Source organism: Bos javanicus, chromosome 21 (genome assembly GCF_032452875.1).
Source record: "Bos javanicus breed banteng chromosome 21, ARS-OSU_banteng_1.0, whole genome shotgun sequence".
NCBI lineage: Eukaryota > Metazoa > Chordata > Mammalia > Artiodactyla > Bovidae > Bos > Bos javanicus.
Window position 1 is genome coordinate 16,985,802 of NC_083888.1, and position 19,169 is coordinate 17,004,970.

The window sequence follows — 19,169 nt, forward strand, 5'->3', positions numbered from 1 at the left end:
ACTTTCCTTAGGTTTGAATTTTTTTTTTTCACATTTTTCTTATAAGGCATTATTTGTATTGGTTCACTCATTCTTTCTACTCTAGGTTTCATTTTCAAAATTATAATTTCTTTTTCTAACCATTTATTGAGTTATTTCTGAGTTTTTAAAATTAGTTTTTTTTCCCCATGAATTATAGGATATGTTCCTTTTTTAAATTTAAATTTTTAAAAATCCTTTAAGCATTTATTTTGAAATAATAAACATCTGTCAGAAAAGTAAAAATTGTAATAATTGTACAAAAAGCCCTGTGTGTGTGTGTGTGTGTGTGTGTGTGTGTGTGTGTGTATTTAACCCATTTTGAAGCATCTTGCATATCCACAGTATAATGATGAAACTTAGAAAATAACATCAAGGTACTAGTATTTATCGGTTCAGATTTCATCAATTACACCAATAAAGATCATTTTCCCAATGCATGTGGTATTCATGTCTTCTATTTTATTTATTTATTTTTTAAAAAATTTTATTTTATTTTTAAACTTTACAATACTGTATTAGTTTTGCCAAATATCGAAATGAATCCACCACAGGTATACCTGTGTTCCCCATCCTGAACCCTCCTCCCTCCTCCCTCCCCATACCCTCCCTCCGGGTCGTCCCAGTGCACCAGCCCCAAGCATCCAGTATCGTGCATCGAACCTGGACTGGTGACTCGTTTCATACATGACATTATACATGTTTCAATGCCATTCTCCCAAATCTCCCCACCCTCTCCCTCTCCCACAGAGTCCATAAGAGTGATCTATACATCAGTGTTTCTTTTGCTGTCTCGTACACAGGGTTATTATTACCATCTTTCTAAATTCCATATATATGCGTTAGTATACTGTATTGGTGTTTTTCTTTCTGGCTTACTTCACTCTGTATAATAGGTTCCAGTTTCATCTGTCTCATTAGAACTGATTCAAATGTATTCTTTTTAATGGCTGAGTAATACTCCATTGTCTTCTCTTTTAAAAAAAGTTTTTAAAAAGATTTTTTTTGATGTGGACCATTTTTAAAGCCTTTATTGAATATTGCTTCGGTTTTATATTTTGGGTGTTTGACTGTGAGGCCTGAGAGATCTTAGCTCCCCCACCAGGGAGGCTGCACCCTATTCACTGGGAGGCAAAGTGTTAACCACTGGGCCACCAGGGAAGCCCCATGTTCATGTCTTCTTAATCTCCTCCAGTCTACAATAGCTTGTCATCCTTTTTTATTTTTCTTGATCTGGACATGTTTGACGAGTACTGGTCTGTTATTTGGAGTGTACACATTGATTTGAGTTTTTCTGATGATTAAATTTATTTTCTATATTTTTGGCAAAAGCATCATGTAAGTGATGGTGTGTCCTCAGGGGCATATGTATTTCTAATGATGACGTTATCTTTGATCTGTTGATTATGGTTGTATCTGCTGGGTTTCTTCACCATAAATTTACTAATAATTTCCCTTTGAAATTAATAAGTATCTTATAGGGACACAAGTCTATGTAAATATTCTACTCCTCATCATAACCCACTAATTTTAGCATCCATTGATGATTCTGGTTTATAACAATTACTATTATATTTGCCAAATGATAGCTTTATTTTCCTTCACTCTTTCTGTTTTAACGAGTGGAATTCTACTCAAATGAAGAGCTCTTCCTTTATTTACTTATATCAGTACAAACTTATGAATAATTACTTGATTTTAGTGTTCAAGTCTTACCACATTTGGTCATTGAGATTCCCTTGAAATTGATTCTTCTTTCATTTCAACATGTTTCCATTATTTCTGAGTGCTTTAAAAATTCTGGCATCGTAATATATTCTAGACTGATATTCTTTCCTCACCCCACCTCTGAAGCTAGGTATTTCTTCAAGAAGCCCATCACATCAGATAGGTGATGCCATCCAACCAATTCATGCTCTGTTGTCCCCTTCTCCTCCTGCCTTCAATGTTTCCCATCATCAAGGTCTTTTCAAATGAGTCCATTCTTCTCATCAGCTGGCTAAATATTGGAGTTTCAGCTTCAGCATCAGTCCTTCCAATGAATATTCAGGACTGATTTCCTTTAGGATGGACTGGTTGGATCTCCTTGCAGTCCAAGGGACTCTCAAGAGTCTTCTCCAACACCACAGTTCAAAAGCATCAATTCTTTGGCGCTCAGCTTTCTATATAGTCCAACTGTTACATCCATACATGACTATTGGAAAAACCATAGCTTTGACTGGATGGACCTTTGTTGGCAAAGTAACGTCTCTGCTTTTTAACATGCTGCCTAGTTTGGTCATAGATATTCTTCCAAGGAGCAAGCATCTTTTAATTTTATGGCTGCAGTCATCATCTGCAGTGATTTTGGAGCACAAAAAAATAAAGTCTGTCACTGTTTCCCCATCTATTTGCCATGAAGTGATGGGAATGGATGCCATGATCTTAGTATTTTGAATGTTGAGCTTTAAGCTAACTCCTTCAACTCTCCTCTTTCACTTTCATCAAGAGGCTCTTCAGTTCCTCTTTGCTTTCTGCCATAAGGGTGATGTCATCTGTGTATCAGAGGTTATGATATTTCTCCTGGCAGTCTTGTTTCTAGTTTGTGCTTCATCCTGCCCGGCATTTCACATTATGTATGCATATAAGTTAAATAAGAAAGGTGAAAATATATAGGCTTAATGTACTCCTTTCCCAACTTGGAACCGTCTGTTTTTCCATGTCCAGTTCTAACCATTGCTTCTTGACTTGCATACAGATTTCTCAGGAGGCAGGTAAGGTGGTCTGGTATTCCCATCACTTGAAGGATTTTCCACAGTCTGTTGTTATCTACACAGTCAAGGCTTTGATGTAATCATTAAAGCAGAAGCAGATGTTTTTCTGGAACTCTCTTGCTTTTTCTATGATCCAACGGATGTTGGCAATTTCATCTCTGGTTCCTCTGCCTTTTCTAAATCCAGCTTAAACATATGGAATTTCATGGTTCACATACTGCTGAAGCCTGGTTTGGAGAATTTTCAGCATTATTTTGCTAGTGTGTGGGATGAGTGCAATTGTGCAGTAGTTTGAACATTCTTTGGCATTGCCCTTCTTTGGGATTGGAATGAAAACTGACTTTTTCCATTCCTGTGGCCACTGCTGAGTTTTCCAAATTTGCTGACATTTTGACTGCAGCACTTTCACAGCATCATCTTTTAGGATTTGAAATAGCTCAACTGGAATTCCATCACCTCCATTAACTTTGTTTGTAGTGATATTTCCTGAGGCCCGCTTGACACATTCCAGGATGTCTGGCTCTAGGTGAGTGACCACACCATCGTGGTTATGTGCATTATGAAGATCTTTCTTGCCACCTCTTCTTCATATCTTCTGCTTCTGCTAGGTCAATACCACTTCTGTCCTTTATTGTGTCCATCTTTTCATGAAATGCTTCCTTGGTATCTGTATTTTTCTTGAAGAGATCTCTAGTCTTTCCCATTCTATTGTTTTCCTCTGTTTCTTTGCATTGATCATTGAGGAAGGCTTTCTTATTTCTCTTAGCTATTATTTGGAACTCTGTATTCCAGTGGGTATATCTTTCTTTTTCTCCTTTGCCTTTCATTTTCTCTTCTTTACTCAGCTGTTTGTAAGTACTCCTCAAACAACAATTTGCCTTTTTGCATTTCTTTTTCTTGGGGATGGTCTCCTAAAAAGTCACGAACCTCCTCCATCCATAGTTCTTCAGGCAGTCTGCCTATCAGATCTAACCACTTGAATCTAATTGTTACTTTTACTGAGTCAGTTGTATATGACTCAGTTCTAAGGAGAAATTTGAATTAACACGTTACATATTCCTGATTGATAATCATGATATTACAGGACTCTCCTACATTTCCCACCCCATAATATGGTCTGACCTGATTTCACCTTGTCCTTCGCTTGTTATCTTTTGTTACATTGGATGTCTGAATGATATTACGAAACCAGGCTTATCAAAATAACTCAGAGAAAACACACTTACATCTTAAGTCTACATTGGTTTTCAAATTAAAACATGCAATAGGCTAATTCAATCCTGGGGGAAATTAGGTGGGAAAGTAGGAAAGATACATCTTAAAGCTTTTGGAGCTGGTGCTGCTCAGAGTCAGATGCCAGTGATTCTAAACAGCAAATGCTCTAGATTCCTGCAAGTTTTTTGGCAATAAAGTCCTTTATAAAGTCCACGTTCCTATATAAGTGTTAATTTTCTTTCTTTCCATAAAATAAAGTATAAGGCAATGCTTATTTTGCTTATTATTGCCTTTGGCTTTTTGAAAAAAATTATATTGGAGTATAGTCGATTTATAATGTTGTAATAGTTTCGGGCGTACAGCATAGTGATTCAGTTATACATATACATATATATATTCTTTTTCAGATTCTTTTGCCATAGAGTTATTACAGAGTATTGAGTAGAGTTCCTTGTCCTATATAGTAGGTGCTTGTTGATTATCCATTTTATGTGTAGTATTATGTATACATTAATCCCAAACTCCTAATTTATCCCTTTCCCTCACCTTCCCCTTTGGTAAATGTAAATTTGTTTTCTAAGTCTGTGTATGGTTTCTGTCTCATAAATAAGTTAATCTGTATCATTTTTTAGATTCCACATATAAGTGATGTCAAATATTTGTCTTTGACTTACATCACTTGGTGTGATCATCTCTAGGTCCATCCATGGTGCTTCAAATGGCATCATTTCCTTTTTTGTGGCTGAATAATATTCCATTACGCATACAATACACACACATCACATCTCCATCCATCTGTTGATGGACAGTTAGTTGTTCCCATGTCTTGGCTCTCATAAACAGTGCTGCTATGAACATAGGGGTCAGTGTATCTTTTCTAATTATGGTTTGCTCCAGCTGTATGCCCAGGAGCAGGTTTTTTCTGAGTTATATGGTATCTCTATTTTTAGTTTTTTAAGGAACCCCAAACTGTTCTCCATAGTGTTGATACCAATTTACATTCTAATCCTTTAAAGGCATTCACTAAATGTGTATACCGATTCTTTGGAACTCTTGTTAAAATGAAGATACAGAAATTGGACCCAGGTTTCTACACACCTAACAAGCTCTCACATGATGCTACTGTGCCCATACTTTGAGGAAAATGAGCAGGTTAGGTTTGGACTAACCTAGGTTCAAGTGTCAACTCTGGGTGATTTATTTAACAAAGTTGAGATTTCCACCCTGGTCATTTCTTTGTTGTTGTTGTTGCTATTGTTTAGTGGCTAAGTTGTGTCCAACTCTTTTGCAACCCCATGGACTGCAGCCCACCAGGCTCCTCTGTCCATGGGATTTCCCAGGCAAGACCACTGGAGGGGCTTGCCATTTCCTTCTCCAGGGGATTTTCCTGACCCAGGGATTGAACCTGCATCTCCTGCATTGGCAGGCAGGTTCTTCACCACTGAGCCATCAGAGAAGCCCTGTAGTCATGTGCAGATCTGTCCATCATTTGAGGACCTCAGCTTACCTCTGCCCAGGCTCTGGGGTGACCATTCCTCTGGCACCATGTGGCTGGGTTCTTGGATATGTTGAGGGACCCTTGGGTTTGATTGCTTCTTTCTCCTTCACTCTAGACTACTGTCTATCTGAGCTCTTTGTATGGCAAAACTATTTTGAACATAATATGTCACTTACAACCCTGATTGTTTGAGCTGTAGAGTGATGATGGCCTTAAGAGGACACTGTGTTTTGCTGTGTTTTTTCTCTTTCCTCCTTTTCCTGATCCAGGCGGTCTTTATTTGGAAAGCTCTGGGTACAGTGTCTGGCCCACAGTGGCCTGTGCGGTTCAGTCGTGTTCTCTCGTGCATCTATTTACCTTGATAAATATTCTCCTGCACCCACGCTGTCTCCTGTTACTAAGATGTGCAGTGAATGGTAAAGCACTTGCTAAATCTCAAACATGCTGCCTCTCTTCAGACTACAGAGCTTGCTGTGCCGCGGGCACTAATATTATCAAGCCTGGCATCACTCATTCAGTCTGAAGGGCCCCATCTCTCCTTTGATCAGTCACGGCTGGATGGGAGATTTTTGAATCATTTTATTGTCTGACTGCAGCTTTATAGATTCTCTTTCAGGAAGCAGCTCACTTTTCCTCTTTCTTCCTCTGGCCTCTAATTCTTTCTTTGCTTCAGGGGTCCTGGTAGTTCAGGGTCTATGTGTCAAGGCCTTTGGTTAGATCATTTATTTCCCATTCTCCGGTTAGGATAATCTTTGTATTTAGCAAACACATAAACCCATATGTGTGGGTGCTAAGTCGCTTCAATCTTGTCTGAGTCTTTGTGACCCCATGGACTGTAGCCCATCAGGCTCCTCTGTCCATGGGTTGCTCCAGACAAGAATACTGGAGTGGGGTGCCATGCCCTCCTCCAGGGGATCTTCCCAACCCAGGGATTGAACCTCTGTCTCTTATGTCTGCTGCGTTGGCAGGCGAAGTTTTTTTTTTTACTAGCGCCCCCTGGGAAGTCCATTGTAAAGTCCACAACCGATGTTAAAAAGTGGTTTTGAGTGACATCATTTCCCTTTAGACTATCTGGCCTTGAAGGTATGCTTAGGTTACCATGAAGATGATGACTTTTATTCAGTGAACTCTTAGAACCGTCCTTTCTGATTCATTGTTTGATAGTTTTGGCTAATATGTGGGGTTTTTTTTTGGGGGGGGGTCATAAAATGACCACATTTTCAGGAGACCAAAAGCCTTTTTTTTTTTTTTTAAGGGAAGGGATTTGACCTACCAAAAACTGCAGGTTTAATTAGAGATATCCTAGACATGTGCTGCAAATACCCTAAAAAAAGCAGGCTCATAATATACATGTAAAGTACTCAGAGAGGCTTCCCAGGTGGCACAGATTCTTTGGTGGTAAGGAATCTGCCTGCCAATGCAGGAGACTCAAGAGATGTAGGTTTGATACATGAGTTGGGAAGATCCTCTGAGAAAGAGATGGCAACCCACTCCAGTATTCTTACCTGGAAAATCCCATGATCAGAGGAGCCTGGCAGGTACAGTCTGTGGGATCACAAAAGAGTCAGACACGGCTGAGTGACTGAACAAGAAAGTTGCATTACAATCTCATGCTAGTGTCTACTGTACAGCAAAGTGCATCAGCTACATGTGTACACATATCCCCTTCCTTCTGGTCTTCCTTCCCATTCAGGTGACCACAAAGAACTGAGTAGCGTTCCCTGTGCTAAACGGTAGTTGTCTACTTTATACACAGTAGAGTGTACATGTCCATCCGAATCTCCCAGTTCTTCCCACCTCCCCCTTTTATCCCCTTTGGTATCCACGCTTGTTCTCTGCATCTGTCTCTATTTCTGGTTTGCAAATAAGTTGATCTATAACATTTTCGTAGATTCCACATATATGCATTCATATATGAAGTTTTTCTTTTTCTGACTTACTTCACTCTGTTTGACACTCTCTTAAACCAATGCTTTTGCTTTAAAAAAATGGGGAGGACTATATGAGTCAAGTGACTTCCTTTGTGAAAATCAAAAGGAAGTGTTTCTTCCCCTCTTCTGTAAGTCTGCAGTTTTTCAGTGGGGAAAAAAAGATAGCAATGCTGACCATGTTCCTCTCGTTAGAAGCAAAGCAAGACTTCAAACTCTATTTGAGGGATGACCCCTTTTCAGAAATTAGAGGCGCTGAATTTATTGCCAGCCAGTCATAACTGTCCATCTGCTAATTTTCTCCACATAGAGGCAGCAGCTGTCATTTCAGAAATGCTACAGTAGATAATAAGATGGGGTGCATTTCATCTTCAAATGCTTAAAACAAATCCCTAGGAAGAGCAACAGCAGTTCCTCTGACTGCATGAATCGCTGATGTCATTAACGCAAAATGCTAAATGGACTTGAAGATTGGAAGAAAATGGATTTGCTTTAAAAGGAGCAGCACTCGAGTTAGGTGTAGTACTTGTTGTAATAATGTGAAATTGCAGAAATCTAGGAACTGCTGAAGCTGTAAGTGCACACAGAGATACTCTAAAAACCACAGCCACGCAGAGAACACTGAATACAAATACATATGGGTTTCCCAAGTTCATGCCTCCTAGATAGACCTAAGGAATGCATTGTTGTCTCCGCCCCTGAAAAACCAGCAAAAATTTTCCCCGACTAATAGGAGAAAAGACTTGTTTAAGTCTCAAATGAGTCCAGTTTCTCCCCAAATCTGCACACCTAGTAGATCTTAGAAGCCATCCTTCCCTTGGTACAATTTAATGGCCTGCTTGGGACTATTAAATAGTCTGTTCAGCAATTTATATTGTTATATCCTTGCATTTTTTTTCCTCAGACAACATTTTATTTTTTATTGGAAATTGCTTTACGACATTGTATTAGTTTCTGCTATACAACAAAGTGGATCATCTATACATGTCCACATATCCCTCCCCCTGCAGCCTCCCCCACCATCCTGCCCATCTAGGTCATCACAGAGCAGTGAGCTGAGCTCCTTGTTCTTTATAGCAGCTTCCCTCTAGCTTTCTGTTTAACACATGGTACTGCATATATGTCAATCCTACTCTCCAAATACGTCTCACCCTCCCCTTCCCACCATGTCCACACACTTACTCTCTGTGTCTGTCTCTATTCTCGCCCTGCAAACAGCCTCGTCTGTACCATTCCTTAGATAACTCTTTTTCTCTTCAGTCTCGTGGTTTCCACTCTTAAATGTGTTCAAGTCAGTTTGAATTTAAAAACTAACCACTGCCTCTTATTTGAGGTTCCCAGTCAAGATTCTTCTCCCTTCCAATCAAAGTGCATGCAGTTCTCTGATGATTATTCATAAGGAAAAGTGTTAGGATGAGATAAGGAATGAATGACCATAATCCAAGTGGTGCTTGGCATCCCTGAGCATTAGAGTTGAAGATGAAGATGTAGATACAGATAGAAGTAGAGATTATGCACGTGGATATAGATGTAGACATGGTCTGGACATAGACGGGTGGAGAAAGAGTTATGTAGTTTCTCCATGGAGATATCTAAAACAGAGATCGTTTCATTTAACCCTCAGAATAATCCTGAGAGGTAGGGTAGGAGTATCTGTATTCTTTTGCATATGACAGTATTGACTCTCAGAAGCCCCCATTCCCCTTATCTGGAGACAAAGCTGAGTTGAGACTCGATCTGTTTAACCAACACTCAGGCTTATTCTGATCGCAGCACAAAACTCCACCCCGCCCCTACATTTGGAAGAACTGTTGTCTGGAATGGTATATCTGTCATTGTCAACCTCTGGGTTTTTTCCTTGTGGACATTGCTCTAGAATGTGATCTCTGTGGAACAGAAGGAAAGCAGAGGCAGAGAGAGTTGCATGGAATTGCTGGCTACTGGTCACAGAGAAAGCTTGCATTTTTATTGCAACAAACAGAAATACTTTTATGGGGCCTCCACTGATTTCATTACTTTTGATATTACAAAGAAAAAAAAAAAAAACAACCCAGGGTTGATGAGACTCCAGGTCAGGGCAGAATCACAGAGCAGTTAGAGAAAATTCTGAGGCTCTGGGATGTTGTGCTGGCAAGTACCTTGATTTGAGAAAAGAAATTCATTTAAACACAGCAGATAGGCTTAGGAGAAAGTCTGGGACGCTGGCTTCTTTCTATTGCTATTTGCTTCTTTCGAAAGATTTGCTTTGTATTTTATCTTCATCCTTGGTCGCCAGGCAGAAACCCTATTTCTAAATGTCATTGCTATTAAAAAGAGGATGTTGGGGGATGTAAAGCAAGGAAAGAATAAAAGTCATAGAGGAAGATGCAACAAACCTACCATTTCTCAAGTCAAAATATTTTAATGGTGAAATCAGGATAAATGATTAATCTAAAGATTTTCTGTTTCCAGCAAGCTGTAACAGGGCCTGACAAGCAGCAGGAAACTAATATTTAAAGATAATTTCAGAAACATGAGATTAGAAAGTGCTGAAAGGAGGAGGCTGAACCTTTTTCCTTCCACCTCCAAGATTTATTAAAAATAGTGTTTTTTCTTTGAACAGAAAAAGTATCTGATTCTACATTTAAATGTTAGTACATTTTTCACTCCAAAGTATTTACTAATACCAACTCTGACACAGTTACTATATTTGGGTCTACATGGTAACAAAGAAACTGTTTCTGTCCCCAAGGAAGCTTACAGTTTAACAACAAAGGTGAAAGAAACAAAAGTAAATGGAATAAAAACCATTCAAAAAGATTCTATGAGAACTCTGAGGATGGTGTTGCAATATATTTAGTAGCAGGAGAACATAAGGGTCTGGGGATCAGGGAAAGTTTCCCTGAAAAACTGACCCCTGAATGTTGAAGAGGTAAGGGATGAAGATTTGGGGAGTCCTGGCAATGAGACCAGCAGGCACAATTTCTCAGGAAGAGTGGTGTGCAGTTTGATTAAGTTGAAGCACAGAAGGACAAGGGCAGGACATCACTGGTGGCTCAGTGGTAAAGAATCTGCCTGCTAATCCAGGGGACGTGGGTTCCATACTACTGAGCAGCTACGTCCATGCGCCACAACTGCTGAGCCCACGTGCTGCAGCTACTGAAGCCGGGACACAGAGAGCCTGTTCTCTGCAGAGAAGCCACCAGGATGAGAAGCTCTCGCACAGCAATGAAGAATAGCACCCTCTCACTGCAACTAGAAAAAGCCTGAGCAAAGCAGCAGACTCAGGGCAGCCAAAAATAAATAATTTAATAAAATTATGTTTTAAAAAAGAGAAGGACAAGGGCAGCAGGGGGTGGTAGTAGGGATCCGGGTAGGGAGGTTGGGAGGACTAGATGATGGAGATGCTGCTCTGCTTCCTTTTAATCTCTGGTACCTTGATTGTCAGCCTATTGAATAAATAACATCTCAGCAGGACTTCTGGTTGCCTCCCTAGAGAAGGGGCGGCCATTGGTAATCACTGGTGGACCCGGGCTTTTAAGGTTCCCTTTACCCACCACCCAGCATCTCGGCTTCCTTCTCTCTGAATTGCAGTCACTGTTCTCGCTAACCAGCTGTGTTACCTTTGTAGAGAAACTTGATACTTTCAAATGGGAACATCCTCTTTTCCCAAATGAGGACAAGTATGATTTTTGAGCTCATTTCTAGAGCTAATAATCCATGATGATGTATCTGAAAATGACCCTCCAGCTCTCTGAGTAAATGTCAAGTTTTCTGTGGCATCTATATGGATAGGGTGGAGTTAACGTGTTAGGAGAAAGACCCTATGCTGTTTCTCGGAGGGAAACAGATGTGGATGGAAAGCCTAAGTCTGTTAGGTGGTTTGGGGGCATTTATTTAACCATTTCTAAGTGTCACTGTCTTCACTGGGGTGCAATAATATCCACTTGGCAGAATTACTGGGCCAGCTAGAAAGAGCATATGTAACATGCCCAGCATGATATATTGATCTCAACTTATTATTAATAATGATTATTTGTGGAACTGGAGAGTCTAGAGAAATTTATTGAACTTGTTCTCCTCGGAAGTAGGTAGCGGAGAACAATATTTCCCAAACTTCTTCTTCAAACTCTGGTGACCCTGACTCAAGTTAAATATGGTTTCCAGTTCTCTGGGGAGCTGTGAATAATCACGACAATTGGGATCAGCATCTTTCTGGGCATCTTCAGTGGATGCCAATTGAGCAGAAGTCAGAAGGAAGTTGGATTCATTAGTTTAATTGTCTTGTCGAGCCTTATTATCTCAAGTTATTTTCTTCTAAATGTGTATTTATTTGCTTGTTGTTGGTTCCCGCAGTCACAGATGCTCACTGAGAGGGGAGGACTTGAACAGACAGTGGCTGTCTCCCAGCGCTCATCTCCAGCCCACAATCTTCCATGCCAAAGGACTCCTCCACTACCTGGGCAGCATCGGTCGGAGTCCCATGGTGAGTCACTTCCCTCTGCTTCCACACTCTTGGCTGGTTCCCTCCACCTTCCGGGTACAGAGTACTTTCTGTTCAGGCAAGAAAACCAGACACAAGCCCAAGACCTGTGTATGACAAGCTGTAATGGGGGCATATTCATTTCCTAAGGCTGACATAGCAGAATACCACAAACTGTATAGATTAAAAAAAAGACAAAACAGCAGCCTATCTTTCACACTTCTGGAGGCTAGAAGTCTGGAAATTAAGATGTCAGCAGCCCCTAATGTCTCCAAAGACTCTGGGAAAGAAGCCTTCATTGCCTCGTCCTAGCTTCTGGTGATTGCTATCAGTCCTTAGCATCCTTGGCTTGTGGGAGCACAGCTCCAATCTCTGCCTCTGTCTTCAGAGGGCCATCTTCACCCTCTGTGTGTCTGTGTACAAATTTCTCCTTTCTTAGCACAGCAGTCACTGGACTAATGTGTACATGCTCAGGCATGTCTGACTCTTTGTGACCCCATGGACTGTAGACCACCAGGTTCCTCTGTCCGTGGGATTTCCCAGGCAAGAATACTGGAGTGGGTTGCTCTTTCCTTCTCCAGGGGACCTTCCCAACCCAGGAATCGAATGTGCATCTCCTACATTGGCCGGCAGATTCTTTACCACTGAGCCACCTGGGAAGCCCACAGTGAACCAGGGCCCACCCTAATTCAGTATGGGCTCCTCTTAACTTGGTTACATCTGCAAAGAATCTTTTTCCAAATAAAGTCACATACATAGGTACTGGGAATTAAGGATTGAGAGTATCTTTTTGGGAAACCATTTAACTGGCAACAAGAGCAAACTAGGAGTTCAATATTCATTGCTGAAAACCAGGCAAAAAATTGCATTTCATCCCATTTCCTGGGTCTTTAGTTTTTTTTCCAGTTATTCATCAAGAAGGAAAGTGTATATGTCTTATTAAATAGTAAAATATTCTCTAGATGTTCAGATTCGTATTCAACTAGCACTTATTAAGTTCCAAAGATGATTCTGTCACCATTCTAGGCACTTTCACGTGTAGGCTTTTCTCTCGAGCTTATAGTAAATGTGCAATTGATGAGAAACAACATTCAGAGGCTTAGGCTCAAGATAAGATAGGAGGTAATACTAGCCACGTAACTGTATGAAAGTAATCATTTATGGACTACAAACTATGAACATATCTATCTGCAAAAGTGCAGAGGGCATATGTACAGATTTAGAGTGCTTACCTCACTGAAGGAGCTTAAACTAATTTGCAGAAGCTCACACATGGACCAATTCAAACAATCATCTCCACCATTAACCACTTTTTGACCATATACTATACGATTAAAACAGTGGCACATTCAATGAGTATCCAGTGAAACAATGGATGAATATCTAATTTAGAAGCTGACTTGAACCTCAAAAACATTAAGAGGTCAGATGGTGTCCTTGGGATCACCAGGAAGTAGAGTCGATCTGGCTTTCCACCCTGCACCCCTTCTCTCTTCATCACTTATTCTTTGAGGGGATGTGTTAAGTCCAGGTGTCTGCTCCCAGGGCAGTTGTATGGACAATGCTTAATTCTCCATCTATGACGTGTGATCACAGGTAGAATGTTGTCAGACAAGGACGCTCCCCTGAGCCATCAGGGTTTTTAGTGAGGGTCGTTATATATTGGCTGCACTGGGTCTTTGTTGCTGCTACGAAGGCTTTCTCTAGTTTTGGCAAGTGAGGGCTACTCTCTAACTGCCGCGTGCGGGCTTCTCATCGTGGTGGCCCCTCCTGTTGCAGAGCGTGGGCTCTGGGTGCATGTGCTTCAGTGGTTGTGGCGTGGGAGCCAAGATACTCTGAGACATTCTGGGATCTTCCCGGCAACGGATCAATCCCTTATCCCCCGCATTGGCAGGTGGATTCTCAACCACTGAGCTGCCAGGGAAGTCCTCAGGAGTCATTTTGTAGCCCTGGTGTCCATGCAGCTAATCTTAGTCTCCAGGCTCTTCAGAGGTCAAGCTTTGTGGCCCAAGAACCCCACCATATATCACATGGTATCAACCTTCTAACGTGGCCCAAGGTCCCAGGTAAAGAAAGACACTCTTATCTATCAGGATATTCCACAGATGTCAAGGTGAGCTCCCAGGAGCCAGTCCAGGGTCAGACCTTTCTTTGGAGAATATAGGGTTTACATGCTTCAGGCTTGTTGAGTCAGTGCTTTATTGCAAAATGATAAAGCACATGCTTTTCCCTTAAGAACACTTATTCTACATTGGTCAAAATGTGCCATGTTTTCATGCTACCTCACATTCTCCATCCAAGGAGACACTGTAATCTGCTGTCTGCCCTCTAGAAGTAACTTCATGGCCTGCATATGTGTGCTCAGTCCTGTCCAACTCTTTGCCCCATGAGCTGTAGCCTGCCAGGCACCTCTGCCCATGGAATTTTCCAGGCAAGAATACTTCAGTGGGTTGACATTTTCTACTCCAGGGGATCATCTACCCAACCCAGGGATTGAACCTGTATCTCCTGCTTGGATTCTTTATCACTAGCACCACTTGGAAAGTCCCTACCCAGGGCCTCGTGCATAGCAGAGCCCCAGTCTCAAAGTCAAGATCTTGAAAAGTGTCTCTCTAAGTAGGAAGCCTCAGCCTCTGGGAGGAGAGAGAGAGAGACTTACAGAAAAAGAGTTTCCACCCTGATACACATTTTAAGCATACACACATTCTATCCGTAACAAACAGGATTCCTCTCCACTCTGACAACCTCTAATTGAAGAGCAGAACATTTATTTTAAAGCATGGTAGGTGAAAGCCTTGTTTAAAAATATAAATAAACATTAATTAACTGTAAACATGACAGTCACAGATTCGTTTCCTGCTGGGACCATCTGAGAGGTGGGTGAGAAACAGCTGAGCGCTAGATGCTGTTCGTAGCATTACAAAGCTCTCCTTTAGGGCCAACATCACCTTTCAGTTACCTGTGTGGCTATATTTAAGCAGCCTTCTGCTGACAGCAGAAGCACTGCCACTCACTCAGTACTCAGGCCTGTCCTTTACCTGGAAGTCTTCCACTGAGTCAAGATTGTCTCTTGTGCTACATGGTTGTAAATTAACAGTAACTCCACACAAACACTGACTCTTATGGAAATATTTCTGAAAGCATTAGGAAGCCCATTTCTGGTGGTTAGGAGGTTCTACCTGCTCTAGATGGTACTGAGACATTTGCATATTGGCAGGTAGAGTAATATAAACTCCTGGGACTAATGAGAATGCAGGAGATGGGGAGAAAGCAATGTCATGATACTTCTGGAGCTTGCAAAAGACCATACAGTTCATTCAGTTTTAAGCAATACAGCCCTTTTCATATATTGTTTCATCCATTCACTGATTCATCCATCTACCCTTCCATCCATTCATCCATCCATCTTTTCATCCATCCATTCATCCCTCCATCCAGGCAGTCATCCATTTGTCTACTCATTTACATCATGTGTATAATAATTGTGCCAAGTGCCAGAAGGTACCTTTTCTTTAAGGAGTTGTATAATTTCTTTGGTAGAAAGTGGAGTCAAGTCTGTGAAGAAACCCATGTAGTAAAAAATGAAACAAAATTTGTCAGTAAAAACTGAAACCAAGGTTCGTGTGAGTTGTAGGAACACAAATGAGGGCTTGAGTAACTTTCCCTTAAGGTTATGGAAATGCTAGAGACTGAAGATGCCGTTTGAGTTGTACTTGAATGATGAGTAAAGGTTTTTCTTGCACTCACAATAAACTAGTAGAGAAATATCCTTTCTTTAGATGTCTACAAGCCTGATTATGGACTCTTTTATCTTCTTCCTTGTGAAATTGAAGACTTGGTGGGATTTCTGTGTCTGAAGGTCACCAGACGGAGCAAAAGAAAGGAAGCTTTTATTAACTAATGGCATAGCTCTCACATCACGCTGATCTTATGTTCCCTTTCCTATCGTCCTGAACTTCCATTTTATGTCTCTCTTGCCTGTTAGAAGATCAGGAAATATGCTGCAGATGTTGGATCCAAAAGCCCAGAAACACACACTATTGGCATATTTATACACCGGAATGCAATTCAACAATAAAAACTTAAAGACAGTAGCAATCAACTACAGATATACTCAAAAACACAGACCAATTTCAGGAACATGTTTAGTGAAATAAGTTAGACATTAAGAAGCACATATTCTATGCTTCTATTTATACAAAGTTTAAGATGAGTTAGACCAGAACAGTGGTTTCCTCTAGAAGGAGATTCAATAAGAGGGGCCAGGAGGGAACTTTCTAGATTAGTGGAAATTGTTCTATATTTTGAATGAAGAGTCAGTTACAACAAAACTCATTGACTCAAAACTCTTTCAAGTTCTGTACTTGTACATACTTCCATTTCCATTTATTTTAGAATTAACGAAATCAAAGCAAAGTCACAGAGCTTTGAAATGTAGCTAGGAGATAAAGGAGGATGTTCAAAGTAAAATTGACCAGCACAAAGGCGTGCGAGTCAATTTAGGGGAGATTATCTTTGCCAGAACAGAGTAGAGAGGCTGAGAAGATTTATTAGAAATCAGAAGGCTCCAGTCAGAGGAGAGGTATGTAAGTGGAGAAGCCCAGAAGAGCAGACAGCCTTAACAATCAACTAGTGGGAGGCACTGAAATGTTCATCTTCCAGGAGCTCCACACAGGGGTCAGGAGACATGCTGCACTGGGGCAGTAGGACACGGCTTTGGGGAGAGGAGGAAAGCTGAGGCTCCAGCAAGCTCCGAGGAGCCGAGACCAGCAGTGTCTTCTGAAGAGCTGTGTTGTAGCTGCTTGGTCTCTGTCCTGCTGCAGAGCATCTGGGCTTCAGAATTAGGAGAGGTATCAGTTTCCATCCCCCTGGCTCTTGCTGTGTGCGTGCGTGCATGCTCAGTCATGTCTGACTCTTTGCAATCCCATGGGCTGTAGCCCGCCATGCCCCTCTGTCCATGGGACTTCCCAGACAAGAATTTGAATACGTGTTGGTAAAGAGATTGCAGTGCTCCGTGAGCAGCTCATTGATTTCCATTTACCACTCACACAAAATAGGCTGCCTTCTTCCAGGGGACAGGGAGGGCGTATTTGGGGTTTATCCTTCTCTGGGGCCCAATGAAACAGAACTTTCAGCTACTAACATTATTTTACTGGTCTTATTCTGTCCCTCTGGCATATGTTTTTAGTTCATCAGCTTCTTTTTAAAAAAGGCACGGAAGTAGAGGACAAGAAGAAATGGCATGTCCCTTCCTAAATCCTTGTCTCCAAGGACCTAAGGATACACTGTACACACAATTTATTTTATCTGCACTCTATTCTTCAGAAGTAGCAAAGGAACATGTGTTACAGTTACTTATTTTCTTTGACTCAGGCTAAGGTACTGAATCTAGAATTCTCCTATTTTTGTATTTGAGGATAAAGTAGGGGAAAAAAATCCCCATACCAAAAAGGAAACAAGCAACAGAAAACATGGAGGTCCTGGGTAAAAAAAAAAAAAAAATTATAATAATAATTTGATCCCATATTTTTTTATTTAAAATTGTTCCCGTGATACCAGAATAAAGATTAAGTAATGAGTGGCTATGTGCTAGTCATTTAACCTCCTTTAACTTTAGCACAATGCTAAGTTGAACCTCATTTGTAAATTTGAATGAAAGCCTCCTTTCAGGAATTTTATACTGATTAAACATGTATGTCATGAACCTTAACAGTATGACTGGCCCATATCAAACATTTAAGTAAACCGCAGAGATTAAAATCATTATTAGTTCCCAGAACGGAGCTACATCCAAAACAAAGCCACACTTTAGACTGCATGATGTTGCATTAATGTACATGGGCTTTGTCAATGTAATTGAGCTATTTTAGAAAGAAGGACATTAAAATAACCTAACTCTGGAATGGCGGAAAACTTCCAGCAGCATTTTATAATATTTAATAAAGGGTCCCACTGTGAGAAATCTCATAACCCATTAGTTACTGATGCCTTCTGCTGAGTTAAATGGGAAAATTTTCACCCCAAATTAGCCACTGGAGGTAGACAAAGCTGATGTGTAAGTAAGGCTGCTTTTCTAAGACCGTGTTGGAACTTTGACCCCTAATGGCCCAATTTAAGTGAAAATCTCTCACTCTAGGAAAGAGAAAAGAACATCAGATCCTCTTTCAGTTGTGTTTCTGTATTTGCTCAGTCCTATCCAACACTTTGTGACCTCGTGGACTGTAGCCCACTAGGCTTCTTTCTCTGTCCCTGGAGTTCTCTAGACAAGAATACTGGAGTGGGCTGCCATTTCCTCTTCCAAGGGATCTTTCTGACCCAGAGATCAACCCTGCCTCTCTTGCATCTCTTGCATCTCCATCATTGGCAGGCAGGTTCATTACCAGCTGAGTCACTGGGGAAGCCAACCCTCACCCTCACCTTGCCTCTTTTAGGTATTGATAGGAATAAATTCTGCACGTGCCCCCTGTGGTTAGCCTCAGACATGAATGGTGTTGCTGACAACTCAGATGAATCTCTTGCTAAGAAGAGATCACACCTGTCAGTAAAAGGACTGGGAAATCTGGTCTTGCAAACAGGGTTCTTGGATAACTAAGCACTCCACTAATAGCATTTCTCTCCTAGAGAGGTTTACTCTGCTCAAGAACTTGGGCTGAATGTTGTCTGCAAAATATTGTACTCAGGCTGGAATCTCCAGGGCTATAGTGAGACTTGTTTGGTTTAATTGGAAGCATCGTGGTTTTGGATTTCCATCACATTCCCCAGCATTAGCCTCCTTCGAGCTTCAGCCTTGCCTTCATTTTCTTGTGGCAAGGGTATAAATTATGTGGAGGTCTTGCTGCCAGGAAGCAGGAACAAGACCCAGATGTCAGGAATGGAAAACACAGCAGCTTAAAGCTGGCAGAAAGAGCAGTAAACAATCAGGAACAGCGGAGCCATGGGAGTAGGGGAATGGCTAGGAGAGATGGGCTTGAGTTGAGGGGGGAGTAACCTCTGGAACAAGGTTCCCAATTAGCTTATAGAGGACCCAGGGTGGGACCAAGGAATGGAGGGAAAGATGGTGAAGGTGTGTGAGCAGCATAGTAATGGGGCCCTCAACAGCCTCTTTGCTAAGCAAGAAATGATGGAACACACGTTTGCATGAATTAAATTAACCTTGCAATTTAGTTCAGATAGGAATTCACGGGAAAAGGTACTAGGGAGACGCATGGGAGTCTGATTTCAAAATCGTAATCCAATCCACAGTATACACTTGGCTGATGAAGAAAGTGAGGCACAAGGGACTCAGTTTAGCTCAG

General features: G+C 41.2%; 1 protein-coding gene across 1 annotated transcript in view; it reads left to right on the plus strand.

Moving 5' to 3' along the window:
* The window catches only part of AGBL1 (AGBL carboxypeptidase 1), a 926,260-nt gene that overhangs the window by 497,599 nt on the left and 409,492 nt on the right, over positions 1-19,169 (plus strand). Inside the window, exon 19 of the mRNA XM_061394342.1 lies at positions 11,748-11,877. Within this exon, the coding sequence (XP_061250326.1) occupies positions 11,748-11,877 (130 nt within the window). The remainder of the gene's footprint in view (positions 1-11,747; positions 11,878-19,169) is intronic.